Raw genomic sequence first — 17722 nt, 5'->3', positions numbered from 1 at the left:
TCCCATCGTCGCCATAAGACCTATCTGTGTCGGTGCGACGTAAAGCCCCTAGCAAAAAAAAAAAAAAAAAAATCTTAAATACAACATCTAAGCCTACTGAGTAGAAGGATGTTAGTCAACTGTATATCAGAAACAATAGAGATGGAGTTCCCGTAATAATGGTATATATTTTCAGGAATGCTGGAGAAGGGCACATGTATCCATTTGAGTGAGGAAAATCCGGTTTGGGAGTGCCTCAGTTGCTCATTCTACTCCAAAGCCGCTCTCAGTGGGTAGCAGGTTTGTCAGAGCGCATGGTTTCAACATAATGGGGATCCAGTCCACTTTAAATATACAAATTGTGACCACCTTAATCAGACGTTCCCTATAATATTTCAAAAGTTGCCTACTAAATAATACGAGCAAATATGAATAAAAATATATTTTCAAAAGCAGCATACTTTACAAAGAAAATATAATTATCTATGCAAACTCATTCATAGCCATCACAATAAACTTAAACAGTATGTAATCATTGGTACATTATTTAATTTAAGTAATTATGCATCTTATATATCTTTAAACCTACGTGCCTGCACATATATATATGTATATTTGTACATATATCGTGTATAGCGTATAGGATTAATAGTAATTAATTGTAAATATGAAGTAAAATCTTATCCTGATCTGTGTATGCCAACTCATTTAACTCTATTATTTATTTTTGTGTCATTTTTCCAAATTCTATTACCTACTGTAATATCAACTTTGCAATGATTGGTGTATGGAGTACAAGCACATATAAAATTACATAAATAAATAACAGGAGAAAGTCATGTTCCGTGGCCATCTCAATCGCCTGATCTCACCCCACTTAATTTCTTCTCGTAGGGCCATGTGAAAAGTGTGTAATATATGAGGCACCTGTAGAGACTGAAGAGTAGTTTTTGGCAAGAATTATTTTTGCCCGTAACATCCTTAAAACAACGCCAGAGTTGTTCAACCAGACACGGCAGAAGTTATCGGGACGTTGTCATCTCTGCGTCGAAGCTGGTGTACGCCATTTCGAAAATCTGTTGTAAATGTCTTGGTAACTTATGTATATAGTTCTGGTAAATAAAGGTAATGCATTTCCACACAAATATTCGTACTGTTTATAAGTGTTTCCAAACAATGTTGGCTTACACCCGGCGACTAATGTGTTTGCGGAGCGGGCCTTCCTGTCTCAAAATTGACGCGTATACCCTTCGTCAGCATTCAAAAAATGTGTACCGTCACCACGAAATTACCTTGTATAACGTTTGGGCTCTACAAACGCCACTCGATGTTATAGGACGTGTTCTAGTTGAGAATGCCTGTTGCAGATGAACGAAAAACATTCAAAGTACTTTGTCTGCACACTATGATATCCATATAAATATTATATTGAATGTTCTTTATTTAATACCAATATTCACTAATGACATGAATGATATATGGACTTTAAATCTTCGCTTTGAGAATACAGTATAGCTGAGACATGTTGTTAATCCTCTTTAGAGGTTACGAACTTTTACAGTCACGAGTTTACAGAACGTTGATGGTATGCAATGGATGTGTCATCTTCCAACAGCTTCGTTTTGTGCAGTTCTTGGCACCTGTTGAATTCACTTCAGTTCTTACCCGATTTCACTCCCTTCCTTACGGTCATGGTATCGACGGCTTATTCTCAACTTTTGCTTTCCTCCGTCCTCCTAAAAAGAGAAAGAAAGGGTTAAAGACAGTCATAAATATCATATTTATTTGCCAGAGAAAGTAAGCAGCGTTGGGAGTAATTGAAGGATCCCACCCCAATGTGCTTGAAAGAAGGTCATGTGTTATGGGGACAATCCACCCAAAAATTTAAATTTAATTCGATTTGATCCATTCCAATCAAACTTTGAAATTATGCTTATCATGAAGTTTCAAATTTTAAATATGATTTTAATGGTATTTTTGAAAACAATCTTCTGGAATTCAGACTTCAAGCTCATAGTCCTGAATTCTTCAGTCTGTCCCACCCTGGTATATCCTTTCATGATATGTAGTTTAAAGAAATTCGCACAGAAATTTTCATCCGACATCGAAAAAATGATTAAAAGTGCAAAAAAGGAGATATGTCAGTTGCCGATGAATACTCCAGATGGCATGCTGTACACTAAAAAAATACAAAGGGTTCGGTCTTTTTAAAACCACGTAGGAAGTCCACCTACAATGCATTAATTAATCAATCAATACTGATCTGCATTTAGGGCAGTCGCCCAGGTGGCAGATTCCCTATCTGTTGTTTTCCTAGGCTTTTCCTAAATGATTTCAAAGAAATTGGAAATTAATTGAACGTCTCCCTTGGTAAGTTATTCCAATCCCTAACTCCCCTTCCTATAAATGAATATTTGCCCCAATTTGTCCTCTTGAATTCCAACTTTGTCTTCATATTGTGATCTTTCCTACTTTTATAAACGCCACTAAAACTTATTCGTATACTGATGTCATTTCACGCCATCTCTCCGCTGACAGCTCGGAACATTCCACTTAGTCGAGCAGCTCTTCTTCTTTCTCTCAATTCTTCCCAACCCAAACTTTGCAACATTTTTGTAACGCTACTCTTTTGTCGGAAATCACCCAGAATAAATCGAGCTGCTTTTCTTTTGATTTTTTCCAGGTCTTGAATCAGGTAATCCTGGTGAGGGTCCCATACACTGGAACCATACTCTGGTTGGGGTCCTACCAGAGACTTATATGCACTCTCCTTTACATCCTTACTACAACCCCTAAACACCCTCATAACCATGTGCAGAGATCTGTACCCTTTATTTACAATCCCATGTATGTGATTACCCCAATGAAGATCTTTCCTTATATTAACACCTAGATACTTACAATGATCCCCAAAAAGGAACTTTCACACCATCAACGCAGTAATTAAAACTGAGAGGACTTTTCCTATTTGTGAAACTCACAACCTGACTTTTAACCCCGTTTATCCACATACCATTGCCTGCTGTCCATCTCACAACATTTTCGAGGTCATGCTGCGGTTGCTCACAATCTTGTAACTTATTTATTACTCTATAGAGAATAACATCATCCGCAAAGAACCTTACCTCCGATTCCACTCCTTTACTCATATCATTTATATATATAAGAAAACATAAAGGTCAGATAATACTGCCTTGGGGAATTCCCCTCTTCATTATTACAGGGTCAGATAAAGGTTCACCTACTCTAATTCTCTGAGATCTATTTTCTAGAAATATAGCAACCCATTCAGTCACTCTTTTGTCTAGTCCAATTACACTCATTTTTGCCAGTAGTCTCCCATGATCCACCCTATCAAATGCTTTAGACAGGTCAATCGTGATACAGTCCATTTGGCCTCCAGAATCCAAGATATATGCTATATCTTGCTCGAATCCTACAAGTTGAGCTTCAGTGGAATAACCTTTCCTAAAACCGGACTGCCTTCTATCGAACCAGTTATTAATTTCACAAACTTGTCTAATATAATCAGAAAGAATGCTTTCCCAAAGCTTACATACAATGCACGTCAAACTTACTGGCCTGTAATTTTCAGCTTCATGTCTATCACTCTTTCCTTTATACACACGCCTTACTATAGCAACTCTCCATTAATGTCTGCAATATCTTGCCTAAGACTGAAAATCCACTCGCTGCTGCTTCGACGCATTCTCACATGGAAAGTCGGGAATGTATAGAATGTCTCAAATTACAAACGCCGATACTCCGAAAATAACCGCCAAGAACGGCCAGTACGATACTAAGAAGATCGGTGAAGACCTACTAGACCTGAATTCACCTTCTGGTGTTCACTGCCGCAAAGAGGACTCGGAGTACAACTTTACAAAGAGTTCACACCAGCAAACTCATGCCGTACTGTCTTTTAACGACTGGGGAGAGGCTATAAAGATGACTTGTAATGTTTCTGCGGTGCGCTCGGTGCCTGGCAAATCGCTGGACAACAACCACAGTCGACATTGCTACGGAGAGAAAGAAACTCTTGGTCATGTCCTAGGATTCTGCAGACGCGGAGAGCTCCTAAGGAACAGATCAGATCCATCATTACCGATGAATTGAGAGATAAGAGATTCAGTCTACATGAGGAGGTACACAGACTGGCCATAAACAGTAGTTCACAGGGAATTGACATCATTGCCTTTAAAGACAACAGTTCTCAGGGATTCGTCTTAGATCTGGTTGTCAGGTCACCATAGCGGTCAGCCAGAGGAGATTAATACAGAATAGACTCGCTGATGTAACCGTGCTTCGCTACGGGGTTCTCATAAAGATTGTCTTTGTGGTTTTCCTAACTTCAGTTAACTTAGGCCATTACAGAAACGTCAGGAGGAATGTAGGGATTAAAAGCAATGTATCATGTAAAATACTCGCCGAAATGAAAAACCTCCCATTTTCTCACTTTTAACGATGCCGATCTAACAGCCCAAAGTTCCAGTGCTGGAGTCCGGCTCCATGGCTAAATGGTTAGCGTTCTGACCTTTGGTCACAGGGGTTCCGGGTTCGATTCCCGGCAGGGTCGGGAATTTTAAACATCATTGGTTAATTTCGCTGGCATGGGAGCTGGGTGTATGTGTTGTCTTCGTCATCACTTCATCGTCATCGCGACGTGCAGGTCACCTACGGGAGTCAAATAGAAAGACCTGCACCTGGCGAACCGGACATGTCCTCAGACACTCCCGGCATAAAAAGCCATACGCCATTTCCTTTCCAGTTTTGGAATGACCAGGCCGCAGACAGCCGTGAACACTCCTCCGCCATTATTCCGTTAAATACACACCATGCTAATTCCAATCAGTGCCTCAGAGTAGGAATTGAGTAGCTCGAATGCTATTATGAACCAGTTTGTTACTTGCCAATAGTGTCAGAAGATTTATGAACCAGAGGAGTAGCATGTTAAAGAAGAAAGTTATCCAACTCCCCAGCTACTTCCCGCCAATATTCAGGCAGGCTGGTAAACTCAGTACGACCGGACGAGTTGGTCATGCGGTTAGGGGCGCGCAGCTGTGAGCTTGCAACCAGGAGGTAGTGGGTTCGGAACCCACTGTCGACAGCCCTGAATATGGCCTTCCATGGTCTCCCATTTTCACAGCAGGCAAATGCTGGGATTGTGGGGCCATTAACGCCAGGGCCGCTTCCTAACCCTTTCCACTCCTAGCCCTTTCCTATCCTATCGTCGCCATAATACCTATGTGTGTCGGTGCGACGTAAAGAAATTTAAGAAATGCTCGGTACGCAGCTGTAATCCTATCTATCGGAGATGAGTGGAAACAGAAGGCACAAGGCACAAAGCACAATACAACAAACAATGGTCTATGTAAAGTTCTTGTTTTCATTATGAGCTTTCTGTATTGTAGGCCTACACATTTAGTTTTCTTTCGACTCTGTGATATTAGGGCGTCTTACGGAATGATTTATAGCGAAGGCTGTAGTTCCTTATTCCGCGACATTACATAACGATTTTCGTTAAATTCTGTTTACCCATTTTCTCGTGACTTGGCGCTGATATGGACTTAGGAACAAAAATCAAAATTTATGAATATCTCTGTTATCATAGCCGGTGTGGTAAAAATGTATGACATAAATGATCGGAAATTAAATACTTTAAAACTTTCGTGATGTAGTACTTGTCGATAGGACCACTAATAACACAAACATTTGAGAATTAAATTTTAGGCCTTCCTCTAAACTACCAGTACACTCATCGTGAATAAAATTACTTATAGCCTAGATTGTAGCGACTTATTTTCTGACTTTGCGTACCGATTTTCATTAAGATAGGACTACTAATAATATAAAAATTTGAGAATTAAATTTTAGGCCTTCCCGTAAACTACTATTTCTTTCAGCAGGAATAAGGTTATTTATAACCTAGATTATAGCGACTTATTTTCCAACTTTACATGCCGATTTTCATTAAGATAGGCCCACTAATAACATAAATATTTAAGGATTAATTTTAGGTCTTCCCCTAAACTACCATTTCTTTCAGCGTGAATAAGATTATTTATTGCCTAGATTGTATCGACTTATTCCCGGACTGTACATACCGATTTTCATTAAATTCTCTTGAGCCATTTTCTCGTGATACGTGTACATACATACATAGGCCTACATACAGACAGACAGAAATTACGGAAAATTTAAAAGCACTTTCCTTGCTACTATGGACACGACCGATACAGGAATACCATCCTTTTTAAATTCTGAGTAATGTACAGACATAACTCTTATTTCATACATATAGATTTAAAAAATACAAATCCACTATCCCCTAGTAAAAATCTAAATACCACCTTCAGGAAATTGAAATAATAAGGTTAATGGTCGGAGCTCGCGGTACCGTATATCGTCACCTTGTCGCTTCCAGTGAAGCACATCCCCCAAACTGTGACTCTCGTCTTCCGAGGCTCCATCAAGATCCTGAGACACCACCTCTACAGAAAGGAAATGCCACACTAATTATACTGTCTGCCATTTCTCTTTTATAATTTAGCGTTTTCTTTCATTGATAAAACTGTATAGATAAACTTTGGTATACACAAATATGAAGTTTTGAAGCTTCCACCTAATCAGTACCTACATTATATATTATTGTTCTACAGTACCGGTTTCGACCTTGTGAAGGTCATTTTCAGCTGACAATCATAACATACAATTGAAACATCACATTAAGAATGTCATATGATATGGGTAAAAACATTGTCATTGCAAATGTTCTAGTTTAAATAATCATCTACATTAACTGATATAATATTTAAAACTTAACATTACTATGTACATCAATGATGTAGTCTATGTTAAAATACGTTTTTCTTAAATTTATAAAGGTTTCACATAGTATGGGTAAAAACTTTATCAATTTGCAAATGTTTTTCGTCTTATCTTCTTCTGCGTTAATCGGTATGAGAGTTAAAACTTTGCAATACTATTGTGTGCGCAGGTGATATATGTTGAATGCACAATATTCTTAAATTGTGAAGTGTCAACTGTTCCACATTAAAATTTATGACTAGATGAATAAAACATTTTGAAGTACAGATTAGTTCTTGCGGCGTGTTGTATATGCGACTATGTTATGATATATGATCAGCCGTGTTCGTCTACTGGTGGTATAATAGTATGAGTTTCTTGAAGTAAAATGAACACTTATGTTGAAATCAGGTAGTTGTCCGGTGTTTAGTGCGGGACTTCGTCGATATATACACAAAGCTTATAGTTTATGTTTAATTTATTTACGAAAGCAATGTCGTGAAATGAAACTGCTGATTGATGGAGTAGTCCAGGTGACGTTCCTTAACTGTGAGGAATAATAGTAATTACTTTTACTATCCATAGTATTTAGATAGGCTACGTAGCAGAACATTCCACAATATTTTTGTCTTTGTTGTTAATTTTGAGATTGAGATGGAGAGTCATTGTTCAATTAACTTTTAATATTACTCAAGTTCTGCTGTCAGGAAGGGAGCACGGTCAAAACATAAAAGGCTCATTTTTTCTACTTTTAATCGAAGAAAGGATAGCATTACTATTCTGACTTAGAAATGTCTACATTTTAATTTCAATATATATAGTTTCAGATTACATTTAATTCATACCTTGCACTAGAATTTTCAATAAAAATTCAGTGGGAGAAAAGTATTTTCAGTATATACTTGGCAAACTGGTCATTGCATAGGTAACACTTACCTTCATACATTGGCCTTACAGGCATAACAGGAATGGTTTCTAGTTGTCAGTGTTTAAATATTTAAGTTCAGATTATCTAGGACAAACATGTGTTGTGTTGCTGTCATGTGACAAATATGACTCCGCTTAAAGGAATATTCATTGACAGAAAATTTAGGGAAAATAAATAACCGAAAATAGATACGGAAAATTAAGATGAAAGTGTTAATTCAAGGGTGGTTGTAGGAAGCTATGATACAAACTTACGTGTTTGAGTCATCCTTGTGTTTGCAATGTTATTTTTGCTCCTAGCACATCTCCATTTTATGCTAGCTGTTCAACAGTAAAACTGATGTTTAAAAATGAATTTGTAAGTAAATCTGAACAATATCAGAATTCATCAGATTATTTGTCCGCAGATTTCAGCATAGTGTTCTCAGCTTTGTGCCAGCTCGTTATTTGTAGTGGGAGGCAATAAATGATTTCTGAAATATTCAAAAACTTTAAAGTGATTTCCTGGAATAAAGGCTACAGACAACAGAAGAAGCATAATTATTGTCAGGGACAAAGTTATCGCGAGAAATTGCTTTGAGCCACTCCTTAGTTTTGTCCTGGTCTACAGGGAATTCGTAAAATGATAGTGTCCCTTTGCTCTTTTTCCTGTTCGAAGTACAAAAAGGCACACAGCAACACATGTTCCAATATTTCCAAACACAGTTAAAGAAACACAAATCACTACACAATATAAAGTAAAAAAGTGATTAGCGAATAAATTAGAATTCTTATTTAGGATGAAGTTACGGGGAGAAATCACTTTGAGCCACTCTTTACATTTGTTCTTGTTTGCAGAAAATTTATGTTCGAAGTACAAAAAGGCGCACAACAATATCACATATTCCCAAATTTGTAAACACAGTTTTAAGAGTCTAATCAACCCACTACACAAAAAATAAGCTAATTAGCGCATAACTATCAACTCTCATTACGAACACTGTTACGGCTTTTGTGTTGGTACTCGTCTGCCGCATTTCATTTTGTAACAGTTGGCAATGTGCTGCTGCGTTTTTGTTTTATAGACAGACACTGAACATGGCGACCGGCAGCAGTACACGTGTTTTGGTGTACCTCCGAATTTGTTGTACATAATGTGTAAATATGCAGTGTTTTATTCTTGTGTAATAAATGTTTGAATCACCTTGTGAGTGATGTGTTTGTGTCTGCTCGTTTGGGGCAGTCTGGTCCTCCATTTGATTTGTTTCAAAATTGTATTTGTGCGCCTATGGAACTGAACTTTGTTATGTGCGGCCGATATGTTGTTTCGTCGTTCGCAACATAAAATTTTGGTCCTTCCGGGCCGCGATGAGAATCATTGTGAACTTTGAACATTGTGCTAGTCACCTAAAAATTGTTATCGTCATGAATTGCTGCCTGCAATCGCCGTTTGAACATAGCAACGGGCTTGGCGCGAAAAGCATCGTGAACAGTTATTGTATAAAAGCACCAGGATGTCGTGCTTAAGGCTAATTACTACGAATGTTTGAATTCGTCATATTGAGATTTCAACGAAGTCTACATTGTTTTGGAACTGCTTTGATATCGCACGTTAACAATCTGTGGAAGTTACCACGTGCTATTTATTGCATTTGTTCTTGTGAGCTGTTTACGCCAGCCTTTATCTGATACCCTGATGTTCGAGATGTTAAATGCTACTTGGAATTTGGACTCCAGTGAACATTACATCGCAGACGTCATCCTTTGGACTTTCCAGTCACTTTGGGCATGTGATTCCAGCCAAGGAGTGTTTCCAGTGGTAGTGATGATTGATGATACAGCACCGCCATGTACTGTAAGTCTGTTCCATTTGTCTTTATTGTTCCTATCTTGACTAGGGTAGACATCCTGCCTGATATCCTAACCCTACTGCTAGCACTTTCCGTGTATAGAATAACAGATTTGTCTTGACTTCTCATGGGCATTATACGATTTCGTGCTAATAATTTGTTGGGCCGCTTTGTGTATTTTGCATATTTTAGAACGTACGTGGTTTATTATACGTTATTTCATGCTTTTGTGCATCTACCTACATTGTTGGTTCCATTCAAAGACTGTCACTCATTCTAACAATGCAAATGAATGCAGTGCACTGAATATAGAACTTATTGTTTGTATAGTCACCATTGTTGTAAGATTAATTTCTATTACTATCTTGTCAATAATTGATTACCTCAACTATTCATCATGGTGTTTGAATCCGAAGCAAAGGCTGTTCAAAAACGTGGTCTACTTAAAAGGTCATTAACTCACCTTGAAAATTACTTAAAGCAAGATAACATCAACCATCACGAACTAATTTCTAGGCAAAATAGGCTGCCAGAAATTTGGAAGGAATTCAGCATTGTTAGGGAGTATCTAGAATGTGAATTAGACTCAAAATCTAGCGAAACTCACTTTGGAGAGCATGATGAATTTGAAAACAGATATCATGCAATAGTTGCTAGGATTCAAGAATTGCTTTGCTCATTTGAAAGACCCAGGAGTCCTAGTAACACATCCATTGTCTCTGATAACTCTACTCGATCTAGCTGTAGCTTGAAGCTCCCGCCCATTGAATTGCCTGTTTTTAAAGGAGATTTGACAAAATATTTGAGTTTCAGGAACACCTTTCAAAGCTTGGTTATTAACAATACCCGCATTGACAATGTGCAAAGACTACACTACCTATTGTCGTCTCTTCAAGGCGAACCTAGGGATTTGTTAGATAACCTATCCATATGTGCTGATAATTTCACTGTTGCTTGGAATTTAATTGATGAAAGATACAATAACAAACGCTTGATTGTTTCACAGCACGTAAAACATTTGCTCAATCTCCATAATTGTACTAGTGGATCTTCCGTTGAATATCGCAAATTGATAAACCAAGTAAAATCTAATCTTAGTGCTGTTGACAATTTAGAGGGTCAGGTTCCACTACATGAAATTTTGCTACAGGAATTGATTCTAAGTAAGATCAAGTCCAACCATAGGAGTGAATGGGAAAACAAATTTGCCTCCACTGATATTCCCACACTAAATAATTTGATTGATTTCTTGGAAAGAAAATGTCAAACACTAGAGCTAACAGAATGCAAGAAACCTGTTATTGAGCAAAAGCGAGACTTAAAATCCAACTTAAAAGCCCTTCACATTGCCAACAATAGCACTTCCTTGAATTGTAGGTTTTGCAAACTTGATAATCACAGCATTTCTGATTGTAGAAAGTTCAAACAAGCAAACATTGATCACCGTCGCAAGTTTGTGAGGGAAAATAAACTTTGTTATCTTTGTTTTTCCGCTTCTCATGTTTCTAAACATTGTAAGCAAAACAAATGCTCCCAGTGTAATGGGCCCCACAACTTATTGGTTCACAAAGAACAAGCAAGTCCCAATAATAACAATAATAATATGAATGCTACAAGTTCTGCAATTGTTTCACCCACTGCCATGAAGGTTGTTTCAGGACTAGGTTCTAATGTTTTGCTGAGCACAGCGTGTGTAGGAATAAAAAATAGCTCAGGCGAGATTATACTAGTTAAAGCTTTGTTAGACTCTGCGAGTCAATTATCCTTTGTGACTTCTGATCTTGTCAAGAAGCTTGGTATCCGTACTAGGTCTTGTCGTCTACCTATTGTTGGTATAGGCAATTCGAATGTGTCTCCTGTAAGTTCCACATGTAACCTTGTTTTGTTCTCAAATGTATCAGATTATACATTGAAGTTGAACTGTGCAGTCGTGAACACAATCACAAGTCCACTCCCTGCGCAGGAAATTGATTGTTCCAATTGGGTTATTCCTGATGATATTATTTTGAGTGATAGGACATTTAATCAGCCCTCTACTATTGATATTTTGCTAGGTGCTGATGTCTACTATGAAATTGTGTCTTCTAACATTTTGCATAAGAAGGGTTATCCCGCCTTATTAGACACCGAATTTGGTTGGGTGCTGTCAGGCACTTTCCCTGAGTCGTGCATTAAGAATAATGCCAAGGCTCGTCGTGCTAATCTTGTAAAACTTGATTCTATTGACACTAAACTCCAAAGGTTTTGGGAGCTTGAAGAACTTCATCAACCAGTTCTTACTCCTGAAGAAAGGGCTTGTGAAGAACACTTTGTGAATAGTGTTCAAAGAGATGATTCTGGTAGGTTTGTTGTCAAACTTCCTATTCGTGCGGAAGTGCCACCTGTGGCTGAGTCTAAGCATAATGCAGTTAGAAGGCTCAAACAGATGGAAAATAAATTTTCTAAGCTTCCAGACTTGAAAAGGAAGTATGTAGATTTCATGCGTGAATACAGTGAAATGGGTCACATGGAAATTGCTCCTCCAGAGACCTCTAACTCTTTAAGCTTTTACTTGCCCCATCATTGTGTGCTCAAGGATTCTAGCACTACAACCAAGTTGAGAGTTGTTTTTGATGGAAGTTGTGAATCATCAAATGGGATAGCATTGAATTCTATGTTAATGGTTGGTCCTACTATTCAGCCTGACTTGCTGTCCATTGTTTTAAGGTTCAGAACCTATTTTGTTGCTCTTACGGCTGACATTGCTAAGATGTATAGATGTGTGCTAATTCATCCTGACCACAGAAATCTTCAGAAAATTGTCTGGCGTGAATCTACTGATGAAGAAATCAAGGACTACCGTCTTACTACTGTCACATACGGTACAAGTTCCGCCCCTTTTCTTGCCACGAGATGTCTAGTTCAGCTTGCTGATGAACACAAGGAATCTCACCCCACTGCATCAGAGACCATTCGCTCTTGTTTTTATGTTGACGACCTGCTGACAGGTACTAATTCAGTTGAAGAAGCTAAGGAGCTTCAATCAGAAATTTCTTCTTTGCTTGATAGTGCACATTTTCATCTTAGAAAATGGACGTCAAATTGTACAGAAGCTCTTGCCAATGTCCCTGTAGAGGATAGAGAAATGTTGTCACCTTGTAACCTCACTAAGGATGAAGCTATGAAAACATTAGGTATCGTGTGGCATCCTAAATGTGGTGAGTTTCAATTTCAAATAAACTTGAAGAAAGCACCTGAGGAAGTCACTAAGAGAAGCATTCTCACTATCATTGCTTCCATATTTGATCCCCTTGGATTGTTAGGATGTGCCGTAGTTAAGTGCAAACTTATCCTGCAGTCTCTTTGGCAGTTGAAAATTGATTGGGATGATGTGTTAGAACCTTCATCTGAAATTATTGAAATCTGGAATGCTATCTACAGTGAGCTCCCCTTGCTTAATGACCTCAGAGTGCAAAGAAATGTAATGCCCTTTGCTAAGAATAAGGTTATTGAAATCCATGGCTTTTCTGACGCTTCAGAAGCTGCCTATGGTGCTTGTGTGTATATCAGGACAGTATCTGACAATGATGAGGTATCAGTGATCCTGTTGACTTCTAAATCGAGAGTTGCTCCATTAAAACAGCAATCTATTGCCCGTTTAGAGCTTTGTGCTGCTCTATTGCTTTCTCGCCTAATGAGTAAGGTAACTGAATCGCTGAAATTGCACATTCCTTTCTCAACATACTGTTGGACTGACAGCACGATAGTTCTGTGTTGGTTACAGAAACCCGCCAATTGTTGGAAAACCTTTGTCGCTAATAGAGTTGCTGAAATTCAATCCCTCACTTCAGTCTCAGACTGGAGACACGTACCGACCCACAGCAATCCAGCTGACCACTTGTCTCGAGGTGTTTTACCCTCACAATTGTTTTCTCTTGATTATGGTGGCCCAATCATCATTAAAGGTGATAACCCGAGGAGTAAGATAAAGTTTAAAGCGTACATTGCTCTCTTTGTTTGTCTTGTCACTAAGGCAATACATCTTAAAACGGTGAAGAGTCTAACGACTCAGGACTTCCTCGCCGCATTTAGAAGATTCACGGCGCGTAGAGGATTTCCAAATCTCATCTTGAGTGATAATGGCACAAATTTTGTTGGAGCCAACAATGAGTTATTAAGATTTATTAAGGATAGCTCTACTGAAATAGAGGAATATTCATCTAATTTGAATGTGAATTGGAAATTTATTCCACCCTCCAGTCCTCATTTCGGTGGGCTTTGGGAAGCTGGAATAAAGTCCACAAAATCACTTTTAAAGCGGACCCTAGGAAAATGCATTCTTAATTTTGAAGAGCTGAGTACTCTTTTGTATCAAATTGAGTCTGTGTTGAACTCGAGACCTCTCTGTTCAATGACTGACGACCCCAATGATCAATGCTATTTGACACCTGGACATTTTCTAGTAGGGAGACGATTGACCTCTATCCCCTCTCCAGACATATCCAACAGCTCCCGCTCCTGTCTAACTAAATGGAACTTGGTGCAACAGCTGTATCACGCTTTTTGGCAGAGGTGGTCAAAAGAATACATACAATCACTTCAACAAAGACGTAAATGGTCTTCTGTAGGAAAGTGGACTCCAACTGTGGGAGATTTAGTGCTTCTAAGGGAGGATAACCTTCCTCCTCTGGTTTGGAAAACTGGTATAATCCAGGAGCTACATCCTGGTTGTGACAATATTACTCGTGTGGTCAGTGTTAAGACTAAAACTGGTCTTTTGCGCCGTGCCATAGTGAAATTGTGTCCATTGCCCAAGGATGTTGTATAGTTGTATATTTGTATATGTTGTATCTGAGTTTACTTTTTTATTAATTTGTCTGTGATGAACATGAACACTTGACTTTGATTTTGAGTGTTGAGATCCCTCAAAGGGGGGAGTATGTTGCGGCTTTTGTGTTGGTACTCGTCTGCCGCATTTCATTTTGTAACAGTTGGCAATGTGCTGCTGCGTTTTTGTTTTATAGACAGACACTGAACATGGCGACCGGCAGCAGTACACGTGTTTTGGTGTACCTCCGAATTTGTTGTACATAATGTGTAAATATGCAGTGTTTTATTCTTGTGTAATAAATGTTTGAATCACCTTGTGAGTGATGTGTTTGTGTCTGCTCGTTTGGGGCAGTCTGGTCCTCCATTTGATTTGTTTCAAAATTGTATTTGTGCGCCTATGGAACTGAACTTTGTTATGTGCGGCCGATATGTTGTTTCGTCGTTCGCAACAAACACATTACAAACACTTACAACAGCGAAACAATATAAATCAAACTGGAAATGCGGTAGCGTAAGTTGCTGTATTGAGCTTCCTGTCAGTTACTACGAGGCCAGCGCCCCAGCGGCATTATGGTGAAACTTTAGAGCTTTATACTGAGCTTCACAAGCGATTGTCAAGGCCGGTATAAGGAGCGCAGCGAGGGATCCAGTCGGCCGTGAAAAGGAATGTATCACGCAAAACTTGTCCGCTAGGCAGCGTTATGGTAACAGATGGTGTTCGGTTTCCGCTTCTTAATTGTTTTACATGAGACTTACAAGGAGTATTCCTAAATTAATTAAAATCGAAATGAAGCTGTTACTTTAAATTCATGAAAAAGGACTTACCACATTCTGCTGACGTTTTGAAACAGATAGGAAAGTAATGTAGGTGTAATGTTTTGTAATGGGAATTACAGTCAGTGCTCTCTGATCAATCAATCAATCAATACTGATCTGCATTTAGGCCAGGTGGCAGATTCCCTATCTGTTGTTTTCCGAGCCTTTTCTTAAATGATTTCAATGACATTGGAAATTTATTGAACGTCTCCCTTGGTAAGTCATTCCAATCCCTATCTCCCCTTCCTATGAATGAATATTTGCCCCAATTTGTCCTCTCGAATTCCAACTTCATCTTCATATTGTGACCTTTCCTACTTTTATAAACGCCACTCAAACTTATTCGTCTACTAATGTCATTTCACACCATCTCCCAGCTGACAGCTCGGAACATACCACTCAGTCGAGCAGCTCGTCTTCTTTCTCACAGTTCTTCCCAGCCTAAACTTTGCAACATTTTTGTAACGCTACTCTTTTGTCCGAAATCACCCAGAACAAATCGAGCTGCTTTTCTTTGGATTTGTTTCCAGTTCTTTAATCAGGTAATCTTGGTGAGGATCCCATACACTGGACTATTCTCTAGTTGGGGTCTTACCAGAGATATACATGCCCTCTCCTTTACATCTTTACTACAACCCCTAAACACCCTCATAACCATGTGCAGAGATCTGCACCCTTTATTTACAATCCCATTTATGCGATTACCCCAATGAAGATCTTTCCTTATATTAACACCTAGATACTTACAATGATCCCCTAAAGGAACTTTCACCCCATCAGCGCAGTAATTAAAACTTACAGGACTTTTCTTATTTGTGAAACTCACAACTTGAATTCTAACGGCGTTTATCAACATATCATTTCCTGCTGTCCGTCTCACAACATTATCGAGGTCACGTTGCAGTTGCTCACGATCTTGTAACTTATTTATTACAGAATAACATCATCCGCAAAAAGCCTTACCTCTGATTCCACTTGTTTACTCATATCATTTATATACATAAGAAAACATAAAGGAATTCCCCTCTTAATTATTATAGGGTCAGATAAAACTTCGTCTACGCTAATTCTCCGAGATCTATTTTCTAGAAATATAGCAACCCATTCAGTCACTCATTTGTCTAGTCCAATTTCACTCATTTTTTGCCAGTAGTCTCCCATGATCCACCCTATCAAATACTTTAGACAGATCAATCGCGATACAGTCCATTTGACCTCCTGAATCCAAAATACCTGCTATATCTTGCTGGAATCCTACAAGTTGAGCTTCAGTGGAATAAACAAAACTAAATCAAACCCCATGGAACTAAAGCACTTGAAGGGCCTTGCGTACCAAGTGACCGCTGCTCAGCCCGGAGGTTTGCAGATTACGAGGTGTCGTGTGGTCAGCACGACGAATCCCCTCGGCCGTTATTCTTGGCTTTCTAGACCGTTCATCGAATAACCTTTCCTAAAACCGAACTGCCTGCTATGGAACCATATATTGCAATGGCGATTGCGGATTTGAAAGCGGGATTAAATGAAAGGGTGCGGAAAAATATCCGAAAACAAGAAAGAGTTGATTGAAAGATAATAACTAAACGTGACCATCTTTTCTTTTAGTATTTTTTTAAAGATTGAATTTCATAAGTGCAAATAGCCTTTTGAAAAATTGCCTGATGTACGATATATATTAGGTTAGAGGCGCTCATCAGGAACGATATTGGTACGACTGCCGTACCTGTAGCTACGTCCAGTACAACTGAATTGCATTCCCCTTCTGCGGAAGAGTTTCAAGATATTTCTTAAATCATAAGCCAGATATAAATAATTGAAAATTGAAACTGATGAATTATTTCGCATTCGGAATGTCTGGAATTGATGGTACTCCAGTGTCAAATCATAGATCACTCTGTGATGATATGTGTACTTTCCTACTTATAAATTTTCTTCCATGAGTTTTTTCCGAGGTAACGGTGTCACTCCATGTAAATATCGAAGATACAGCGTTCTCCTTAAGTCTTCGCTTTTCTTTTAAAATTATAGAAGTACTGTAGGTCATATTAACTACTCAGAATATCACTAACTTATTACATAACTATCAAAAAAGGCTTTCACGGCCGCAGATCTTAAAATCACAGGAATAGAACCAGCTTTTGGGTGGTTAGGCCGTGTGCATTATGCAGAGTTTCGTCCAGACGTGCCATTTGGAGGGGCGTGCCATTCCAGCTGATGAGTCCAAATGGCACGTCTGGACGAAACTCTGCATAATGCACACGGCCTAACCACCCAAAAGCTGGTTCTATTCCTGTGATTTTATTACATAATTACTTCTTAATAAGAACCAATTAGATTAATTATCCGTTACAGTAATGACAATATCCTCAACTGCAAAATGCTTGCGAGCAGACCATGATAGTCACACATTTATTTCTTTTGTCCTACCAACGAAGCGAATTCAACCACATCCTATGGAAGGAATACTGCTTAGAAAATACATTGTATGAATAAGATTGATCTTGATTTTGGCACACTGGAATACTGCAAAAGTCAGGCATCACAGTTTTCTTTGCTGT

The 17722-nt window shown here is 38.7% G+C and overlaps 1 protein-coding gene across 1 annotated transcript in view; it reads right to left on the bottom strand.

Annotated features, from left to right (window-relative positions):
* Positions 1 to 453: 453 nt before the first annotated feature.
* Positions 454 to 17722, bottom strand: part of LOC136866982 (nose resistant to fluoxetine protein 6) — a 158023-nt gene continuing 140754 nt past the window's right edge. The window contains exon 13 of the mRNA XM_067144076.2: positions 454 to 1715. Within this exon, the coding sequence (XP_067000177.2) occupies positions 1669 to 1715 (47 nt within the window). The 3' untranslated portion in view covers positions 454 to 1668. The remainder of the gene's footprint in view (positions 1716 to 17722) is intronic.

Source organism: Anabrus simplex, chromosome 3 (assembly GCF_040414725.1).
Source record: "Anabrus simplex isolate iqAnaSimp1 chromosome 3, ASM4041472v1, whole genome shotgun sequence".
NCBI lineage: Eukaryota > Metazoa > Arthropoda > Insecta > Orthoptera > Tettigoniidae > Anabrus > Anabrus simplex.
This window is presented reverse-complemented; position numbering and strand designations above follow the sequence as displayed.